The 17660-nt window shown below is 39.5% G+C and overlaps 1 protein-coding gene across 1 annotated transcript in view; it reads left to right on the plus strand.

Annotated features, from left to right (window-relative positions):
- Positions 1-17660, plus strand: part of GPC6 (glypican 6) — a 1076096-nt gene that overhangs the window by 255630 nt on the left and 802806 nt on the right. Inside the window, exon 2 of the mRNA XM_059996234.2 lies at positions 16782-16940. Within this exon, the coding sequence (XP_059852217.1) occupies positions 16782-16940 (159 nt within the window). The remainder of the gene's footprint in view (positions 1-16781; positions 16941-17660) is intronic.

The raw sequence follows: 17660 nt of genomic DNA on the forward strand, positions 1-17660 counted from the left end.
GAGGTGATGAAACAAATTCTTGCTCTACCATTTGCTCTCCACGGTGCATTGGGCAAAGTGTCAGGAACATGCTCCCCAAGAGGTAGCTAAAGATTCTTCTCACAAAATGTGCTATCGGAAACCCATTGTCTAAGAGTGTGTGTTGGAAAAGAAAATGAAACGGAGTGTCAGTGAAATAGATTAGCTTCTAGGAGATTGTCTGGGAAAACTGTCAGATGTTCTTCTAATATGTTTGTACAGGTTCACTCACCTCTGACTCCCTGCCTTATTTCTGGGAATTTCTCCAGGAAATTGGAAGTATTATGCAGTGTAAAGGATTGGAATCTCCCGGGCACTGTAAATGAGAAACTGAACTAATTTTTCCTGTGTTCAGGAGGAATTCTTTTTCTCCACCGACCTCAAAGCACTCAGCAGAAAGACACCTGGGATGATGGTTGAGCTCGGGGTCAATCAATGGGATTTTCAAACTGGAGTGCAAGGCTGATTTTCTGCAGAAAATTCCAAGGCGGTTAATTATTTGGAAGTAACAGCAGACACTCAAATACATGACTAAAAGAACGAGTGGATGAATGTACAGGTGTTGTGAATTGAGGAATGAAAAAAGAACCAATGGTTTCAGCTCAGTGGTTCACACTGTACTCACACTTATGTATTTGCCTTAAATATCTTCTGTCTAGATAAAGAATGTAAAATATTGTAGGAATCCTAGCATTAAAAGGGCTATTAAGTTCATTTAGTCCAACTCTCTTCCAGGGCAGATATCTCTTCTAGAACATTCTAGTCTTGGCAGTTGGTAGGTAGTTACCAAGAGATATCCATCCATGAGTGAGAGCTTCCTGCCAAATGCAGACTTGTCCACCATCCTGCACAACTTTTAAACATCCTATCGGATTCTCTGAAAAAAAAAAATTCTGTTTACAGCGAAATAGGCCCAGAACCCAAATCCATCCTACTAGAAACATGAAGTATTGTTGTGCAATATTAATATACTCTGAATTTTCTAAGAATATGATTATGATGTAAATCCAAGAGAAAATTGTGTTTGTTTCATTTGGAGATTTTTGTCAAGAACTGTTCATTTTTTCCAGAAAATCTTATCAGTGGGAGCTATGCCACTGATACGTAATACGTGTAATACGTGATGTGCTTGCCTAATGTACCACTGTTAGTCTGTCTGTATACTGTTGTGTTTGTAGTGATAGTACTTGTAGGTCAAATATCTGACTATTTCTTTTTTTTAACTGCCGTGGCCTCTCCCGCCGCGGAGCACAGGCTGCGGACGCGCAGGCCTAGCGGCCATGGCTCACGGGCTCAGCCGCTCCGCGGCACGTGGGATCCTCCCAGACCGGTGCACGAGTCCGTTTCACCTGCATCGGCAGGCGGACTCCCAACCACTGCGCCACCAGGGAAAACCCCTGGAATACTTCCTTTACCTCAACTTTAGCCATGGCACAAGATGACATACTTTCAAATTTTCTCCTTTAGATTCCGGTTGGGGTATTATATTCATTTAAAAATTATGTGTATGGACAGTTATACTACCAATAGATTTCTATAAAGGAATGTAAATGGGAGTTCAAATTAATTACTTAAAAAAAGGAAGTTTGGGGATTTCCCTGGTGGTGCAGTGGTTAAGAATCTGCCTGCCGGTGCACGGGACACGGGTTCGATCCTTGGTCCGGGAAGATCCCACATGCCACAGAGCAACTAAGCCTGTGCACCACAACTACTGAGCCTGCGCTCTAGAGCCCGCAAGCCACAACTAGTGAAGCCCACGCGCCTAGAGCCCGTGCTCCGCAACAAGAGAAGCCACCGCGATGAGAAGCCCGGGCACCGCAACGAAGAGTAGCCCCCGCTTGCTGCAACTAGAGAAAACCTGTGCTCAGCAACGAAGACCCAACACAGCCAAAAAAATAAATTAAAAAAAAAAGGAAGTTTGATTCAATCCACTTAAAAGTCGCTAGTACAGACTTTGCGTTTGTGACAGTTACTGGGGCCTTTACCAGCTTTGCTGCCTTCTCCTAGATGTGCCATGATTCAACAATGATTCTCTTAAAGTGTTTTTTATGAGTGAACCTAATATTCTTGCTTTTTAATTTTATTTAAAAAAACCTTTTTTTAACATCTTTATTGGAGTATAATTTCTGTACAGTGGTGTGTTAGGTTCTGCTTTATAACAAAGTGAATCCGCTATACATATACATATATCCCTATACCTCCTCCCTCTTGCGTCTCCCTCCCTCCCACCCTCCCTATCCCACCCCTCTAGGTGGTCACAAAGTACCCAGCTGATCTCCCTGTGCTATGTGTCTGCTTCCTACTAGCTATTGATTTTACATTTGGTAGTGTATATATGTCCATGCCACTCTCTCACTTTGTCACAGCTTACCCTTCCCCCTCCCCGTATCCTCAAGTCCATTCTCTAGTAGGTCTGCATCTTTATTCCCGTCCTGCCCCTGGGTTCTTCATGACATTTTTTTTTTAGATTCTATATATATGTGTTAGCATACGGTATTTGTCTTTCTCTTTCTGATTTACTTCACTCTGTATGACAGACTCTAGGTCCATCCACCTCACTACAAATAACTCAATTTCGTTTCTTTTTATGGCTGAGTAATATTCCATTGTATATATGTGCCACATCTTCTTTATCCACACAGTGTTCATTGCAGCTCTATTTACAGTAGCCAGGACATGAAAGCAACCTAAGTGTCCTAATATTCTTGTATTCTACTTAGTGCAAAGTCCATTACTTACATTATTGAGTCAATTTTAATTTTATTTATTTGCTGAACCAAAATATATTGGGTGCCATTATGGGTCTGGTACTGAGCTAGGCAGTAGAGGCACAGCTGATGAAGAAAACACAGTCCTATTCCTCAAGCAGGCTGTGCTCCTGAGAAGGACATGGATGGACAGACTGGTCATTGCAGTGCAGTATAATGCAGGGCCATGTGCACATGTGCTGGGACAGCAGGAAGTGGAGCGACACTTCACCTATACTCAAGAGTCAGGGAAGGCTCAGAATAAGTGGTGTTTAAGCTGAGACCTGATGGATGAGAAGGGGTGAGGGGCAGAAGAAGAGGTGCAGAAGAGAAGCTCATAGCTTTCCATCTAGAGAGAATAGCATTGCCAGGGTCCAGAGTATAACTGAGCATGATAATTTTGTGCTCCCAGTATTTGTGTTTGGCACAGGACTTAAGGAGGAGTGTGGCAAGAGATGAATGGAAATTAGGCTTCTCCATAAATAACTGCAACTCAGATGCATTGGAATGAACACTATAATAAATGCACAGACCAGAAAGTAATGCAGTTATGTGGGACGTGTTAGATCAACCTCAAGGTGAACAGCGTACATTTCTTGGAGGAGAAGTTATTTAAATTCAGGGGATTTTTCAAGAATTAAGAGTGTGAACCCCCCAAAATTATTACCCAAAAAACTATGAAGAAGTCCTGGGAAGACAAACTCAGTAACCCAGATCAAAGAACTTATGCATATACTGTTATTATATAATAAAGTGGGCTAAGTTGGACTTCTATCGTCCATGTGTACTCGATGGTCTACACATGTGCTTATGTATATTTTCTCTTCTCCTAATACAGCAATGTTTAATATAGGAAGTCTAACGACAGAGTATGTAACTTAATGACAAATAACCATGAGGGGATGCATAGACATAGATGAAAGTTACATTTTGAAGCAACATCTGCCCTCCAAAGATTAATCATCCCACTCTAGCCTTTTCGTCAAAACTAGGGCCTGATTCAAGCCCATTTTCCACTGATGTCTTACTCTGCAGGAGCCAATCTGATAAATAAAGTATTTCCTTAGATTAAATGATATTGATTTAATCAATTTAATCAGTTATTTTGCATATTTGGATTTTAAGGGCTGGGTAAAAGCAACACTACACGTGGTTTTCATGTCCATTGTCGGATATAGGAAACTATCGATTCTACGTCCTTTGAGGCCAGTATGAGAAATATATTCTCAAAAAAGAGACTATGAAGAAGAAAAGGCTGTCATTATTCCTAGTGTCCCTTAAGTATTGAGTTTTTATTCCTGTTGAGGTCTGTTTTAAGTTAAAAATAAGATACTTCTTTAAAACAATATGTAAAGGCATTTTTAAATTGTCTTTAAGCGATATGTTCTTTAAAATTCAATTTGGTCTTCATTTCTCCTTTAAATATATAGGGATATGTGCTTTAATTTCAGGAGAGTTTTTGTTCCTTTCTCTTCGAGGTTCTGTACTCCTTTTGGTTTAAAACCATGGCTGGGCTTTAATCACACCAATTTTTGAATGATAATGCTTGACTATACCACTGTCATCTGAACACTGACATTTTAAAGCCCCAGGTTGGAAAGGATGATGGAATTTATTATAGCATCTGAAGTGGTATCATGTCAAAATCTAGGTCCCCATACACAAATTTTAGAAAGAGACCTCTTGCCCTTTATTAATTGCAAAAGTGACACCAGGGGAAAGGACTATCTGCTTTTTGTAGGCCTCCCATCACTCACCTGTGAAATAGAGGCTGAGTGAAATTTACCTATGGGCATCCATCTTAAATGATTAGTGGGAGTTAAAGTAATTATTATAAATTATAACAATTTACAGCTCTATGAGTTGTAAAAGGTTAGATATTACAGAGTTTCATTGTCATAAAGGCAGACATTTAAAGAAATATACAGTTATAGACTGTACCATAGATCTTGCAACATTTCCAGTCACTTTGCCTTTTATTACTTTACTCTATATGATATGATCAGTGTTGCAATCATGGTTTTTACGGATGCCTACTAAAATTGCAGTATTTTATGGGAAAGAAAAATAATTTTTCATCCTGGCTTACATGCAGTTCAGTTTGATTAGGTTCTTAATCACTCTCACCTAGCCTTGGCCCCTTTACGAAATTGGTCTGCCCTAGTTTACAGCTATTGGGCTTTGAACAGTAAATCCTAAGTTCTCAAGTGAGCTGTCATATAATTTATTAAGAATGCTGATCTGCTGTTATCAGGGTCAAAAACAAGCCCTCTGTAGGTCGGTTTATTGTATATCACCACAGGATCACCAAATTCAATTGTAAAAACTGCTAACTTTGAGTGAGCAAACACGGGTGTGGGATTACAGATGCAATAAACTTGAAATTCATCATCATCTCTGGATGAATTTGTAGGTGGCAGTTGGCTTGATATATGCTTATGGGTTACAGAACAAGAGAGACATAAGTCAGCATCTCTGGTTAGTTGACATGCAGACGGTCACTGGGAACTGGTGACTGGTGAACTGGAACTGGAACTGGAACTGGCACCTGGATTGGCAAGCAGTCTTGAAACAGTATAACTAGATTTTTACAAAGCATGCCCATAATGATGCCATTCAGGCTGTAGAATTGTAGATATCTTTGAACATTTGAATATGAAGTTTTTTGGCAGTTCCTAAGACAACATGGCAAATGAATTGTGAGCCGGCGTGAGATTGGCAACATATTTATCAGTGCTACTTAAAACCCCGTGTTCTAGATTAGCAATTATGGGTCTCTCTTATGGGTCCCAAGACAATGTGTCTATGAAACACAAGTGGAAAATAAGCCTGTATAAAATTTTTTAGGAAGAATGGTAAAGATGTCTCAGACATCTCTAAGAATACTTCTAAGCAGGACATCTTGATATCATCAAAGAAGAAAACATGCATAGGATCAGTTCAACCTACCTAAAGAAGCATTGGCTATTTATAGTTTCACAAGTATGCATTAGTAAGTGGGCTTTTGGCCCTCTTTATTATTGCTTCAACACAGTATTGAACTTTGGCTTCCAAACTTTTTGCCTACAATGTACCGTAAGAAATAACATTGTTAATTACAAAGCAGCGCATACATGCAATACACAACGGTAGCAAAACCTTCACAAGAAACACTTACCCTTAATTCATAGGATGAGCTCTGAAATACTCTATTCTGCTTTAAACATGAATGCTTGTGGACATGTGCTAAATGATTTCAGGTCCTGCGGTTTGAAAGGTATGCAAGCCAGGGTGAAGTGAGAGAAACAGGTGAAACCTTTACTTGGATGTCCCTGCTTGCTATTGAAACATGAAAGATAGGCAGTACCACTACTGCTTGCCTAGAGATTAAGTAGGCAAAGTTACAATTAAAGAGCTTCTGTAATTAACGCTGTGCCTGTAAGAGTCCTTAGCGGCTGGAAGGTGACTGAATGGTGAGAATTACGTGCTTTTTACAACAGATCTTATGCTTATCTGTAAGGTAGTCTTAATTCATAGATATATCTTTCCTTGCTGGACTCCAAGCTTCTTAAGCAGACTCTTCTTATCCCTTAGCACCAAGCATAGTACTTAACCTGTTGCTTGTATGTTATAAATGGTAATTGAATAAGTGAATGGATGGATGAACGACTGAAGAGAACAAAAGAGTCAGATGTACTCATCATTTATTACAGAACTTTCCATGTGCCAGCAGCTATGCTAGGACAGTGAGTACTACAAAGGTAAATAAGACAGGCTCATAATGGCTGGTTTGGGGTATAATAGCAGTGGGTATGAGCAAATGGCTGTGGGATAATGAACCTTAGGTCTTTCATAACAGTAGCATAGAGGAACAGCTTCCTTCTCAACTCTGTCCCTGTGTCCTGGAATAGCAGCCACAGTCTGGGAGTGAAGATTGCAAAATGTGGGTCAATCACTTTGGTTTACCTTTCCGTGACATTAGCCCTGCTTGTGACTCATGGTGACTTTTCCTTTAAGCACACCTATTAGCCATGGTCCCCACTCTCCAACGTTCCTGTAATAACTACTCTATTTCACTCCTTTTCGCCTCTCTGGGGAATTCTTTACTGTACGTTAGTAGCTGGAAATGGCTGGGAAGAGCCAATTTTCTTCTGAGGCAAATAGGTATTTGGCCCATAGATGTCAATGTGGGTTGCAGAAATGGCAGATTCCACTGGTCTAGGGTCATTTTAATTGAATTTGGGGACTTAACTAATTGAAAGAAAAAGCCAACCAACAACATACAGTACTTGAACTTCATGTCATGGTGCACCTGAACTGGCACATACTAGCCAGTGAGAACTCACTTAAGTTTGCAGGAATTTTGGGAACCTATTATTAAGCACAGTCATTATTTAAAAACCACATTGTATAAATTTACAGTTAAATTAATTGTTAAGAATAGGGTAATAAATTCTCAAAATTTATCACCTTCTAATCATTTTATTATTTGTTACACTCTTGAGGTCTTCATATCTGTATGGAGGAAGTGTTATGTGATGGTGTGTTGCTGCACACCTGTTCCCAACTTGAAATTCAGTAACATCATTTTGGTAACTAGAAATGAGAGAATTTATACCTTGGAAATTGGAAAACTATAAGTCGGGGCTCCCCTTCAAAACCTAGAGCTGGTTGTTAAACATTTGCCAACACAGCACTGACTCCATCTCCAATATCTCAGATACTGGGATTGATGGGCACTGAGAAGGGAAAAAAAAAGAATAAACAATGGTTCTACACTTTAGTAAACAGATAATCATAGCCAATCGTAGTAAGTGCCATTGTAGATGGTTTAGGAGATAGTAGAGCCAGTACACAGGTTTCCATACGTTCTCTTTTCATGGAGTTCTTAGTCTTAGTGTCTGTATCACTCATGGTTCTTCAGAGAAACAGAACCATCTCTCTATCTATATATAAAGAGAGAGACACAGACACACACACACACATGCTATACCACCTACATATTTATGTGTGTACAGTGTGTGTGTATATATATATATACACACACACATACTGTGTAACCTACATATGTGTGTGTGTGTGTGTGTGTATACACAGAGAGAGAGAGAGGTTTATTTTTAGGAACTGGCTCAAGAGATGTGATTGGGGGGCCGGCAGTTCTGAAATCTGTAGGGCAGGCAGGCAGTCTGAAAACTCAAAGCTGATGTTGCAGTCTTAAGGCAGAATGTCTTTTTCTCAGGGAAGCCTCCGTTTTTGCTCATGAGGGCTTTCAGTCGATTGCATGAGGCCCGCCCTCATCCAATTACAGAGGGTAATCTCCTTTACTTAAAAATCAGACATCTTAACCACATCTACAAAATACCTTCACAGCAACACCTAGATTAATGTTTCATTAAATTACTGGGTACCGTAGCCTAGACACATTGACACAAAAGTGTAATTTTTCTGTGGTGCTCCTAGGCTAGAGGAAATACTATTTTACTTCTTGTTAAATTCAAACAACTCACTATTTATACCCTGAAGAACTTAGTAGTCATTTGAAAATATAATACACATAGAATGTAAGAAAAAGATAGGTGTACATCACAACGAAAGGGGAGATGAGGGCGTGAGGTTTCTGATACCTTGACTTGGCTTTTTGGTTATCTTGTTCTCAGACACCTACAGATTATAACTGAAGTTTTCCGTACTTAGATAACTTTCAGTTTGATTTTGAAATACAGAAATAGTGAAATCAAGATTTCTTTACTGGAATTCACTCTCGGAGAACTATCTTGAAACTAAAAATTAACTTTTGGATGTTGATGAGATTTTATTATCATTTAACTGCTTCCTATATGAGCATTTTATATTTTATATTGAATGTACAACCTGGTGAATGTAGTACTCAGAGGAGTAGGAAAGGGAAGTTCCCCTTGGGAGATTGCTGAGTTTATCAGAATGGCTATTTATCAGAAGGTGAATCTCTTGGGAAAGCACGCTCATTAATTCCACTGTCCATCTTTCCCCAGTTCATTTTCAATACACCTCTGGGGTGGGTACTGCCTTTTGATCATTTCTCACTCCAATGTTTTTCTGATTATATTAATACTTGAAACAATTTTTAAATTAATTTTCATTGGAGTGTAGTCGCTTTACAATGTTGTGTTAGTTTCTGCTGTACAGCAAAGTGAATCAGCTATACATATACATATATCCCCTCTTTTTTGGATTTCCTTCCCATTTAGGTCACCACAGAGCCCTGAGTTGGGTTCCCTGTGCTGTACAGTAGGTTCTCATTAGTTATCTATTTTATACATAGTATCAATAGTGTATATATGTCAATCCCCATCTCCCAATTCATCCCACCCCCTTTCCCCCTTGGTATCCATAGGTTTGTTCTCTATATCTGTGTCTCTATTTCTTCTTTGCAAATAAGATCATCTAGATTCCACACATATGTGGTAATATACGATATTTGTTTTTCTCTTTCTGACTTCATTCTGTATGACAGTCTCTAGGTCCATCCACTTCTCTACAAATGACCCAATTTCATTCCTTTTTAGGGCTGAGTAATATTCCATTGTATATATGTACCACATCTTCTTTATCCATGACAGCAAGATTCAGAGATATGATGAGAAGAGGCTGAGAAAACTCAAGGAATGACAAAATAATTCATCTCTTCCCTTTTGCCGTGACCTAGGTGCAAAAAACTTTTACTCTTATTAAATGTCCTCCCTCCTTTGGCTTTAGAATAGTCAACTACAACACTGTGATTCATCAGTTAGCTTTGAGATTGCATTTTACATTGGCTTTGCATTAATTTTTTTACGAAAAAAACGGTGTAATAAGTTGTGTGGCTATTTTGTGACATATTTTGAACTGTGGAATCACATCGTTGTTAAGATTTGCTGTTGTCCCTGTGAAATTTAACCACAATTTTGTTGAGCTATTTCCTATGCCAAAGAAGACAAGTTGCAGCAAATAATTTTTTTTTCTGAAATCTTTCTATTCTTTACTTTTTTAAACAAATACCGGGAAAGAATATGCTATGTATTCTTGTGTGTGTGTATGTGTATGCACGCGTATGTGTCTACACTTACAAATTACTGATGATCGTTTGTGTTAGGACAGTGCTTTCATTAAATGTCTCAAAATTTTACATGTATGAATTAAGTAAGATATGTCATGTTAAGACAAGGAGAAACCTCTTCTATTTAAAAATGATCAAACTATCGACAGAGTTAACAATTTTATAATATATTGAGTCAAAGTAAGATGTGAGAAAAAGGAAAGATCACTTTTGGCACTCTCACTGCTGCATGCTCTGTAAGACCATCTTGATTCAAGCAGTGCCCATTCTCTATCCCCCAGACCCCTCACCCCTTGTTAATTCTAACCACTCTTTATTCTATGCCCCATCATCACCCCCGAGACCATCAGCTTTTCTAAATAACAGAAGCAAGGAAATGGTAAAGACCCAAATCATTAGCAGAAGATCTACGGAGGTGGGATCTATACCATCTAGAACAGAATGTTTGAAATCGTTTCTCTGCAATTCTTGGAACAGATTTAAACAATTAACTCATGGGTGCCACTCAAAGGATTTATTTTTACAAAATGCAGAGTGAAAATTTTATAACTAAAGGCGTTAGTACGTAAAGTCTTTATCAGCAAGTTGACAACATCAAGGATGACACTATTATAGGTGACTTGAGTGATAAGATCCACTGAAGTATACTGAACATGAATTGAATTTCTTAGAACTTGTGTAAAAGTTTGAAGATTTTTCATCATGGTACTGAACAACTTTGTTAAAGAAAAGCAGCCCTTCACAAAATGGAAGGATCGTTTATAATAACGCTTCACAATGAGAAATGTTGAAGAAGCGCTTATTTGGAGGTTTGGGGAATTTGAACTTAAAGAATGAACTAGAGCATACATTTGAAAAATGTGGCTTTCCTAAGGTCTGCCACTTCTTATTAGCCCATATAGGAACTTTATGACACCAAAAACTGTCCAGAGCTATTAACTGCAATTTAAATTTTCTTAGCTATCAGAAACTCTAGCTGTAAGTTCACTTATTCTAGGGTATTCTACTTCCTTAAACCTGTTTCCTTGGATTCTTTGCTGCAGTCAACTTCCCAGGCACTAGATGAACAAAATGATTGTTTATTTGAGGTGACATATCAAATGATGAGACTCTAGCTTGGTACCAGACACAGCTAATTGACTGCGGGGATTTTAATAGTTCAAGGATGAGAGAACTTTGGCATAGAACGTATGCTCTGAAGAGGGCCAAGTCTAAGACAAATATTGCACTCGAATCAAATGGTATTTGGAGGTTCAGACGCTGAAGTGCTCTGTGTTGTGAGATCTTGCCATCTTCTTTGTACTTTTTAAAGTGTTTTGATTTCCTTCCTACCTTCTAGGAGGTGCCAGGGTAGTAATTTCCCTCCACACTCCCAACACTATAAAAGCCAAGAATTTGTCTATAGTCTGTGAAATGTGACTCATTCGGGGTACTTCATTTTTGTTGTTTGTTTATTTGGAATGTGCATTCTGAGATCCCTGCGTGTCACCTCCGAGGGCAGAGAGTCTCCTGCAGGCGACCCACAGAAGCTGACTCCTGTGGTTAATGAGGTCCTCCTGTCTCCTGCTCTTTCCCACCGTGCCACTCACCAAGTCTATTCCTGGCAGCTTTCAGACCCTGGGCCATCCCTGGAGGGAGCTGGATCTGGCAGAAATCACATTTCTGCTGTCACCTCAGCATCCTGGAGTGAAAACAAACACCTGGGCAGGCATTTGGGGAAAGGCATTGTAAAGAGTGACACATAGTTGAAAGGAACATGTAGGAGGAGCAGCCCCATCTCTTCTGTCTTGGAAAACAGATGACAGTTTATGGTCTGATTGTATGTCCCCAAGCCTTTGCTCACTCTGTAACTTCCTGGTGGAACACCTTTCTTCCACATTTTTTATTTCTTTTGTTTATTTTAGAGCTAATGAAGATTTCTATAAAAACACAGGGACTCAGGAATTCACTGGCATGAACTTCAGGTGCCCTAAGAAAGCAGGCACCTGTGTAAGCTGATTTCCTGACCTTGAGTCTCATCTTGCGGGATGTGAACCTATCATCATGATTTGCACATAGATTTTTCAATACATGTTTGATATGTCAGGGTACAGTCATCATAGTTTCAATCCCACATTTTCTGCCTGGAACCAGCTATTTAGTATCTTTATTATTAGTGATCTTGGAGGTGCCTGGTGGTACTCCAGTTGAGTTAAATATTGTATCTAGTTATGTAATAGATAACATCCAGAGAACCTAAGGGGATTTGAGAAAGGAGTGTGGGTGGGGAAATCTAAAAGGACAACATATTTTTCTCCCTCATAAATTACAGCTTTGGAAGAATCCCATTATTAATACAAATACTCTTAAGTGTCAGGAAGTATTTAAACTGAGAAAAGTTTCGTATTCTTGCTCTTTGGAGAAATTGGAACAGGAAGGGTGAGAGGTAATTCTTTATACAGCCAAGTAGCTGTCGTGTCTGATTTCGGAAAGTCAATATTTCAGGTGTTACAGACCCTGTGGTCTCTGTCTAACTACTCTTCTGTTCTAACCCTAAAGCAGCCATAGGCAAGGCATGAATGAGTAGGTGGGACAGTTTTCCAATAAAACTTTATTTATGAGAGGGGAGGGGCAATATAGGGGTAGGGGTTAAGAGGTACAAACCATTATGTATAAAATAAGCTACAAGGATATATTGTACATCACAGGGAATATAGCCAATATTTTATAATAACTATAAATGGAGCATAACCTTTAAAAATTGTGAATCACTGTATTGTACACCTGTAACATAATACTGTACATCAACTATTCTTTAATAAAAATTTTTTTAAAAAACTTTATTTATGGACAATTAAATTGGAATTTCATAAAGCTTCACATAGCACAAAATATCATTCTTTTGATTTTTTAGAACCATTTTGCTCACAGGTCCTACAAAAACAGATGGTAGGCTGGCTTTGGCCCAGAGGCTATGGTTTGCACACCCCTGTTCTAGGGCCAAAACTAAAATAAGTAAATGAACCTACTCACAACAAATTGTCCAGTTGTCCTGAGTCTTTTTGGCCATTCAAAGTCATTAGGTTGTTTTGGCAGTTAGCAGTGGCCTCAAATTAGGGGGAGAGAGGAGCTGTTCAGGAGTTTAATTCCTCCACAGCCTTCTCACCTAGTGATGTGTTAGGAAGGAAGCAAGGCTCAGTCTCAGTGGACCACAGGTTTCATGGGCGCTGGTCCTGTGTGTTTGGGGACATTGTCGTCGTCGTCTTTTCCTAGGAACTCTAAGAAGAGCTTTGCACCGAAGAGTTACTCTTCCTATAGTACGATTCGTCAACATTCTGGTGATCTCCCCATCTGTTCACTTTCTCTCTCCATCTTTTTTATCTCTGTCTCTCTGTCTCTTTCATTATCTCTCTGCCAGGGACCCGTACAGAGGAGGAGACATGAGTTGACTTCTTAAGGACACTTTAGTTCAATTAAAAAAATCGAACACTGCTTTGAGTTAATAGGGCAGCCTCTTACATATATTTCCATGACTATATATACACACACACAAGAAATAAATTTGGTTTAAATTTGTCCCACTAAGAAGTATCTTTCTCTTTTTATTTATCACTTGACATAAAATACTGATTTTCTTGGAGTGATTAGAGATTATCAGACCTCCAATCCAATCTAATTTCATGAATGTAGATCTACAGGGTTTCTTCCACAAGTATCCTGAATACAGCTATTTCCCTCAGGTCATAAAATGTTTATTTTCTTTTGGTCAATTTTTCACCGGAAGTCCCATGCATTTTGTTGTAAACTCAGTTGTAATGATTCAGAAGTAGAATGCAGTCCTGATGTACTAAATCTTGAGAAATGGACATTTCATTTGTGCATAATATAGTAGGAAATGGAGTAGGGGGAAATAGGAAACGGAGTAGGGGGATTTAAGAAAATGGTTTATAACAGGTCAGGGAAAGGAACATTCTGTAAAGTTGTTAGTATTAAATATCCACTTAATCTGGAAAAAGAGAGTTGTTCTTATCAGTTAGCCTTGGTATTTTATAAAAAGAAAATTAGTGATTTGTGGACCATTTGCTTTTGATAAAGCCATACTTATTCCTTCCCAGTGTTTTCAACTCTAGAACTACTTTTCTGAATGGGATGTATCAGAATCACATGTGGGAAAATTTCAAAATTCACATTGTTCTATCCCATCTCTTTTTGGCATGGTCAATACCTTCAAATAGGAACTCATCAGGAGCGCACCTGTAGTTGAGCAAGTTGAGTTACCACCCGATGCAGCAAGTGAGGATACACCATGGAGAACCAAAGGGTTTCTCAGTAAGAGGGACTTCAACAGACTCTTCTGTAGGATTTGGATTTGGGTGGGTGATGTTGGGAAGGGTTCCAAGAAGCAGGGCCTCACCCTAGATCGGAGGCTGTCAGAAAGCAGAGGTAATTCTATAATAAGGTATCTCAATAAATATGACCAGCAAGGAGGGAGACTAGGATGAAGATCAATCTGTAAACGGTAAAGAAGTACAGAGGCTCATTTTGCCTGAGAGAGAAGGTACTTTGGGGATGGCACAATCACCTTGTTTCTGTCTGTGCTGAGACAATTTGTTTTAAATTAATTAATTAATTTATTATTTATTTTGGGCTGCATTGGGTCTTCCTGGCTGCGCGCAGGCTTTCTCCAGTTGCGGCGAACGGGGGCTACTCCTCGCGGTGTGCGGGCTTCCCACTGCGGTGGCCTCCCTTGCTGTGAAGCATAGGCTCTAGGTGCATGGGCTTCAGTAGTTGTGGCCCATGGGCTCAGCAGCTGCGGCTCGCGGGCTCTAGAGCGCAGGCTCAGTAGTCGTGGCGCACGGGCTTAGTTGCTTCGCGGCATGTGAAATCCTCCTGGACCAGGGCTCGAACCCGTGTCCCCTGCATTAGCAGGCGGGTTCCTAACCACTGCGCCACCAGGGAAGTCCCTGAGACAAAATTTTGACGTGGCCTTACTTTGTCTCATTTCATCCTCGTCTCAGGGTAATCTTGTCTGAGGTGGGTGTTCTGTGAGATTGTTTAGGTGTAATAGTTACGGTGACCTGGCTGTGGGTACCGGGCAGGCTGGCTTCCGAATGTTAAGGGCAGCTTGTTTTTTTTTTCTGAATATCTACCCCCTGCCCTCCTTTCTGTCACCACTGTGGTGGCCATTACTTTCTAATGACATATTTCCAAGTTTTTATTACAAAATATTTTAAATGTATAGAAGAGTAATGATAGTAATATAATAAACACCATGTAAATATCAAGCAACTTATGAAATAAAAGATTATAGATAAAAGTATTTGAGCATTTCTCTCAAATCCTAATTCCTCCTGGGAGGAAACTGTTATCTTGAATTCGATGTTTATCATTCTCAAGTACAATGCATTTTCCTTTCCTTTTAAAAAAAAATATACCTAAGATATTTTATGGTCTCCTTCCCTTCCAGGAATTATATAAGATCTAACTTTAATACAGACCCGTGATTCTTTTTTATTCTGGGGTTGTTTTAAGTAGGCACTAAAGCATCCAACTGCATGAGACCGACACCCTATACTTCAAACAGGGTCATGGGGACATAGTTTTATATAAGTACTGTTAAACATTATAAATGAATTGTAATCATCGCGTCAAGCACTCGTTCATTTGGTTTTTCCATGCCCTACAGTGATTTTAATCACAGGGACAATTTGTTGGTTTTTTTAGCAAGATGTTGGGTGGATTTTCCTTCTTCCTTCTGCTGGCTCCGTTAAGCATTTTTGACACTGACGGAGCTGAATCAATTGGAAATTCACATTTTATGCAATAACAGACCATTTTAATTTCATGAAGCAAGGGCTTGGCTTCCACTTGCAAATAGCACCGAAGAAAGCAATATTGTCAAAAGAAGTGGCCCAGTATATCGAGAGATAAATTTATTGACTTAAACCCAAAACTTTCATTACCTTTTGCTTTACATTTCCATACAACATAAGCATTAATTAAACCCATCAGTGCCTTCCTCCTCGCAGGAGAACATTTTCTCTCTGACAAGAAATGTTAACCGAGGGAACATGTGGCACAGGAGACCAGCCATTAAAATCACACTTGCTTTCACTGGGAGGAAAGCTGAGGCATTCTGACGGTCGGATGAGCAGAAACAGAACACAACGAATGATTGCCATCTTTTCTTGGCCCTGCTGTCTAACAGACTATGGTGATGGGGCTGAATGTCTCTTGCCTCACTTCAGGTTTCCAAAGATAAGCACATTTATAACTGTATTGCATCTCTTGTCACCCGGCGTTTCCAAAGATAAGCACATTTATAACTGTATTGCATCTCTTGTCACCCGGCGTTACTGGGTACCTTTCAGATGAAAACAGGAAAATTGTCGTGGTCTTCTGGGGTCTTTAATGTACCTTCACTTACATGACAGGCGCTGGAACTAAATGTCAGGTCTCTTAGTCCCTTTGGGCTGCTACAACAGAAATACCATAAACTGGGTGGCTTATAAAAGCAAACATTTACTTCTCACCGTTCTGGAGGCTGGGAAGTTTAAGATCATGTCACTGGTAGATTCAGTGTCTGGTGAGGGTCTGCTCCCTGTTTCACAGACCCCATCTTTTGGCTGTGTCCCTAAGTGGCAGAAGGGACAAACTAGCTCCCTGGGGTCTCTTCTAGAAGGGCACCAATCCCATTCATGATCTAATCACCACGCAAAGGCCCCATCTCCTAATACCATCACCTTAGGGGTAAGGATTCTACATATGAATTTTGGGGGGTCATAGACATTCAAACCATGGGGTGGGTTCAACTTCAGTCTGGAGTATTTGGAAGGTTAGATACCCTGAGGCCCAGATAAAAGTTCATGGGGAGGGCTGGGGGGCTGGTGGAACAAGGACCCCAGGATTTGAGGGAGATGTCAGAGGAGCAAACTCCCTGAACCCCTTATCATTCCATGCTGACGTTTACGTACTCCTTGCAGGGGAACACTTAAGAATCTGTCCTCAGGAGTACACGTGCTGCACCACGGAAATGGAAGACAAGCTAAGCCAGCAAAGCAAACTGGAGTTTGAAAACCTGGTGGAGGAGACGAGTCATTTTGTGCGCACCACTTTCGTGTCCAGGCACAAGAAATTTGACGGTAGGTGACAGTTTTTATTTCTCGTTGTTCTGGGTGCGCTTTTCGATGCGAGAGTCTTGATATTATATGAAAAACATTTTCTTTAAGTGGAAGCTTTTCTCTCCTTCTTAAACATTTATAACTGTGTCTATTTTTAGAAAAGGCATGAGCGCTCTTGACAATTTTTATGTCTTGGAAAAAACCTGAGTTAACAAAGAGCTGTTTGGCATTTGTGGTTCGCCTGTGAGATTTATTCTGAATGATTTGGCTTACGTTCTCATTATTAGAGTGATTCTAAGTCAGGTTTTGTCACACCATAGCTTGTCTTCAGTTTCCATCTAGGGATTTGCTTTGAAGTCATTAAATGTCATTTAAAATTATTTGAAATAGAACATCACTTTTAAGAGGACAGGCTTGTTTTAAAATGCCCAGTGACATAGACTCCTTTATTTTAGAGTTTTCCCTTCCTATAGTATAACTACATTTTATATTGTAGTTGCAATGCATCCAGCAGAAGGTTTAGACCCTTCATTTATTTCTTGATAATAAGCAGTCGACTGCATTTCTGTATTCTATTTGTTAAATAAACATTTTGTATTAGAAAGCACAAAGGGTGAAAGTAATTATTACTAGGTTTTCAGCATTGAATTTTCCCGTCAGAGCCTCAGAAAGATATTCAAAAGCAATCTGACTTTTATCAACTGAATGAACAATAAAAATGATAAAGATAATATTCTTAGG

The sequence above is a fragment of the Delphinus delphis genome, chromosome 18 (genome assembly GCF_949987515.2).
Source record: "Delphinus delphis chromosome 18, mDelDel1.2, whole genome shotgun sequence".
Taxonomy (NCBI): Eukaryota; Metazoa; Chordata; class Mammalia; order Artiodactyla; family Delphinidae; genus Delphinus; species Delphinus delphis.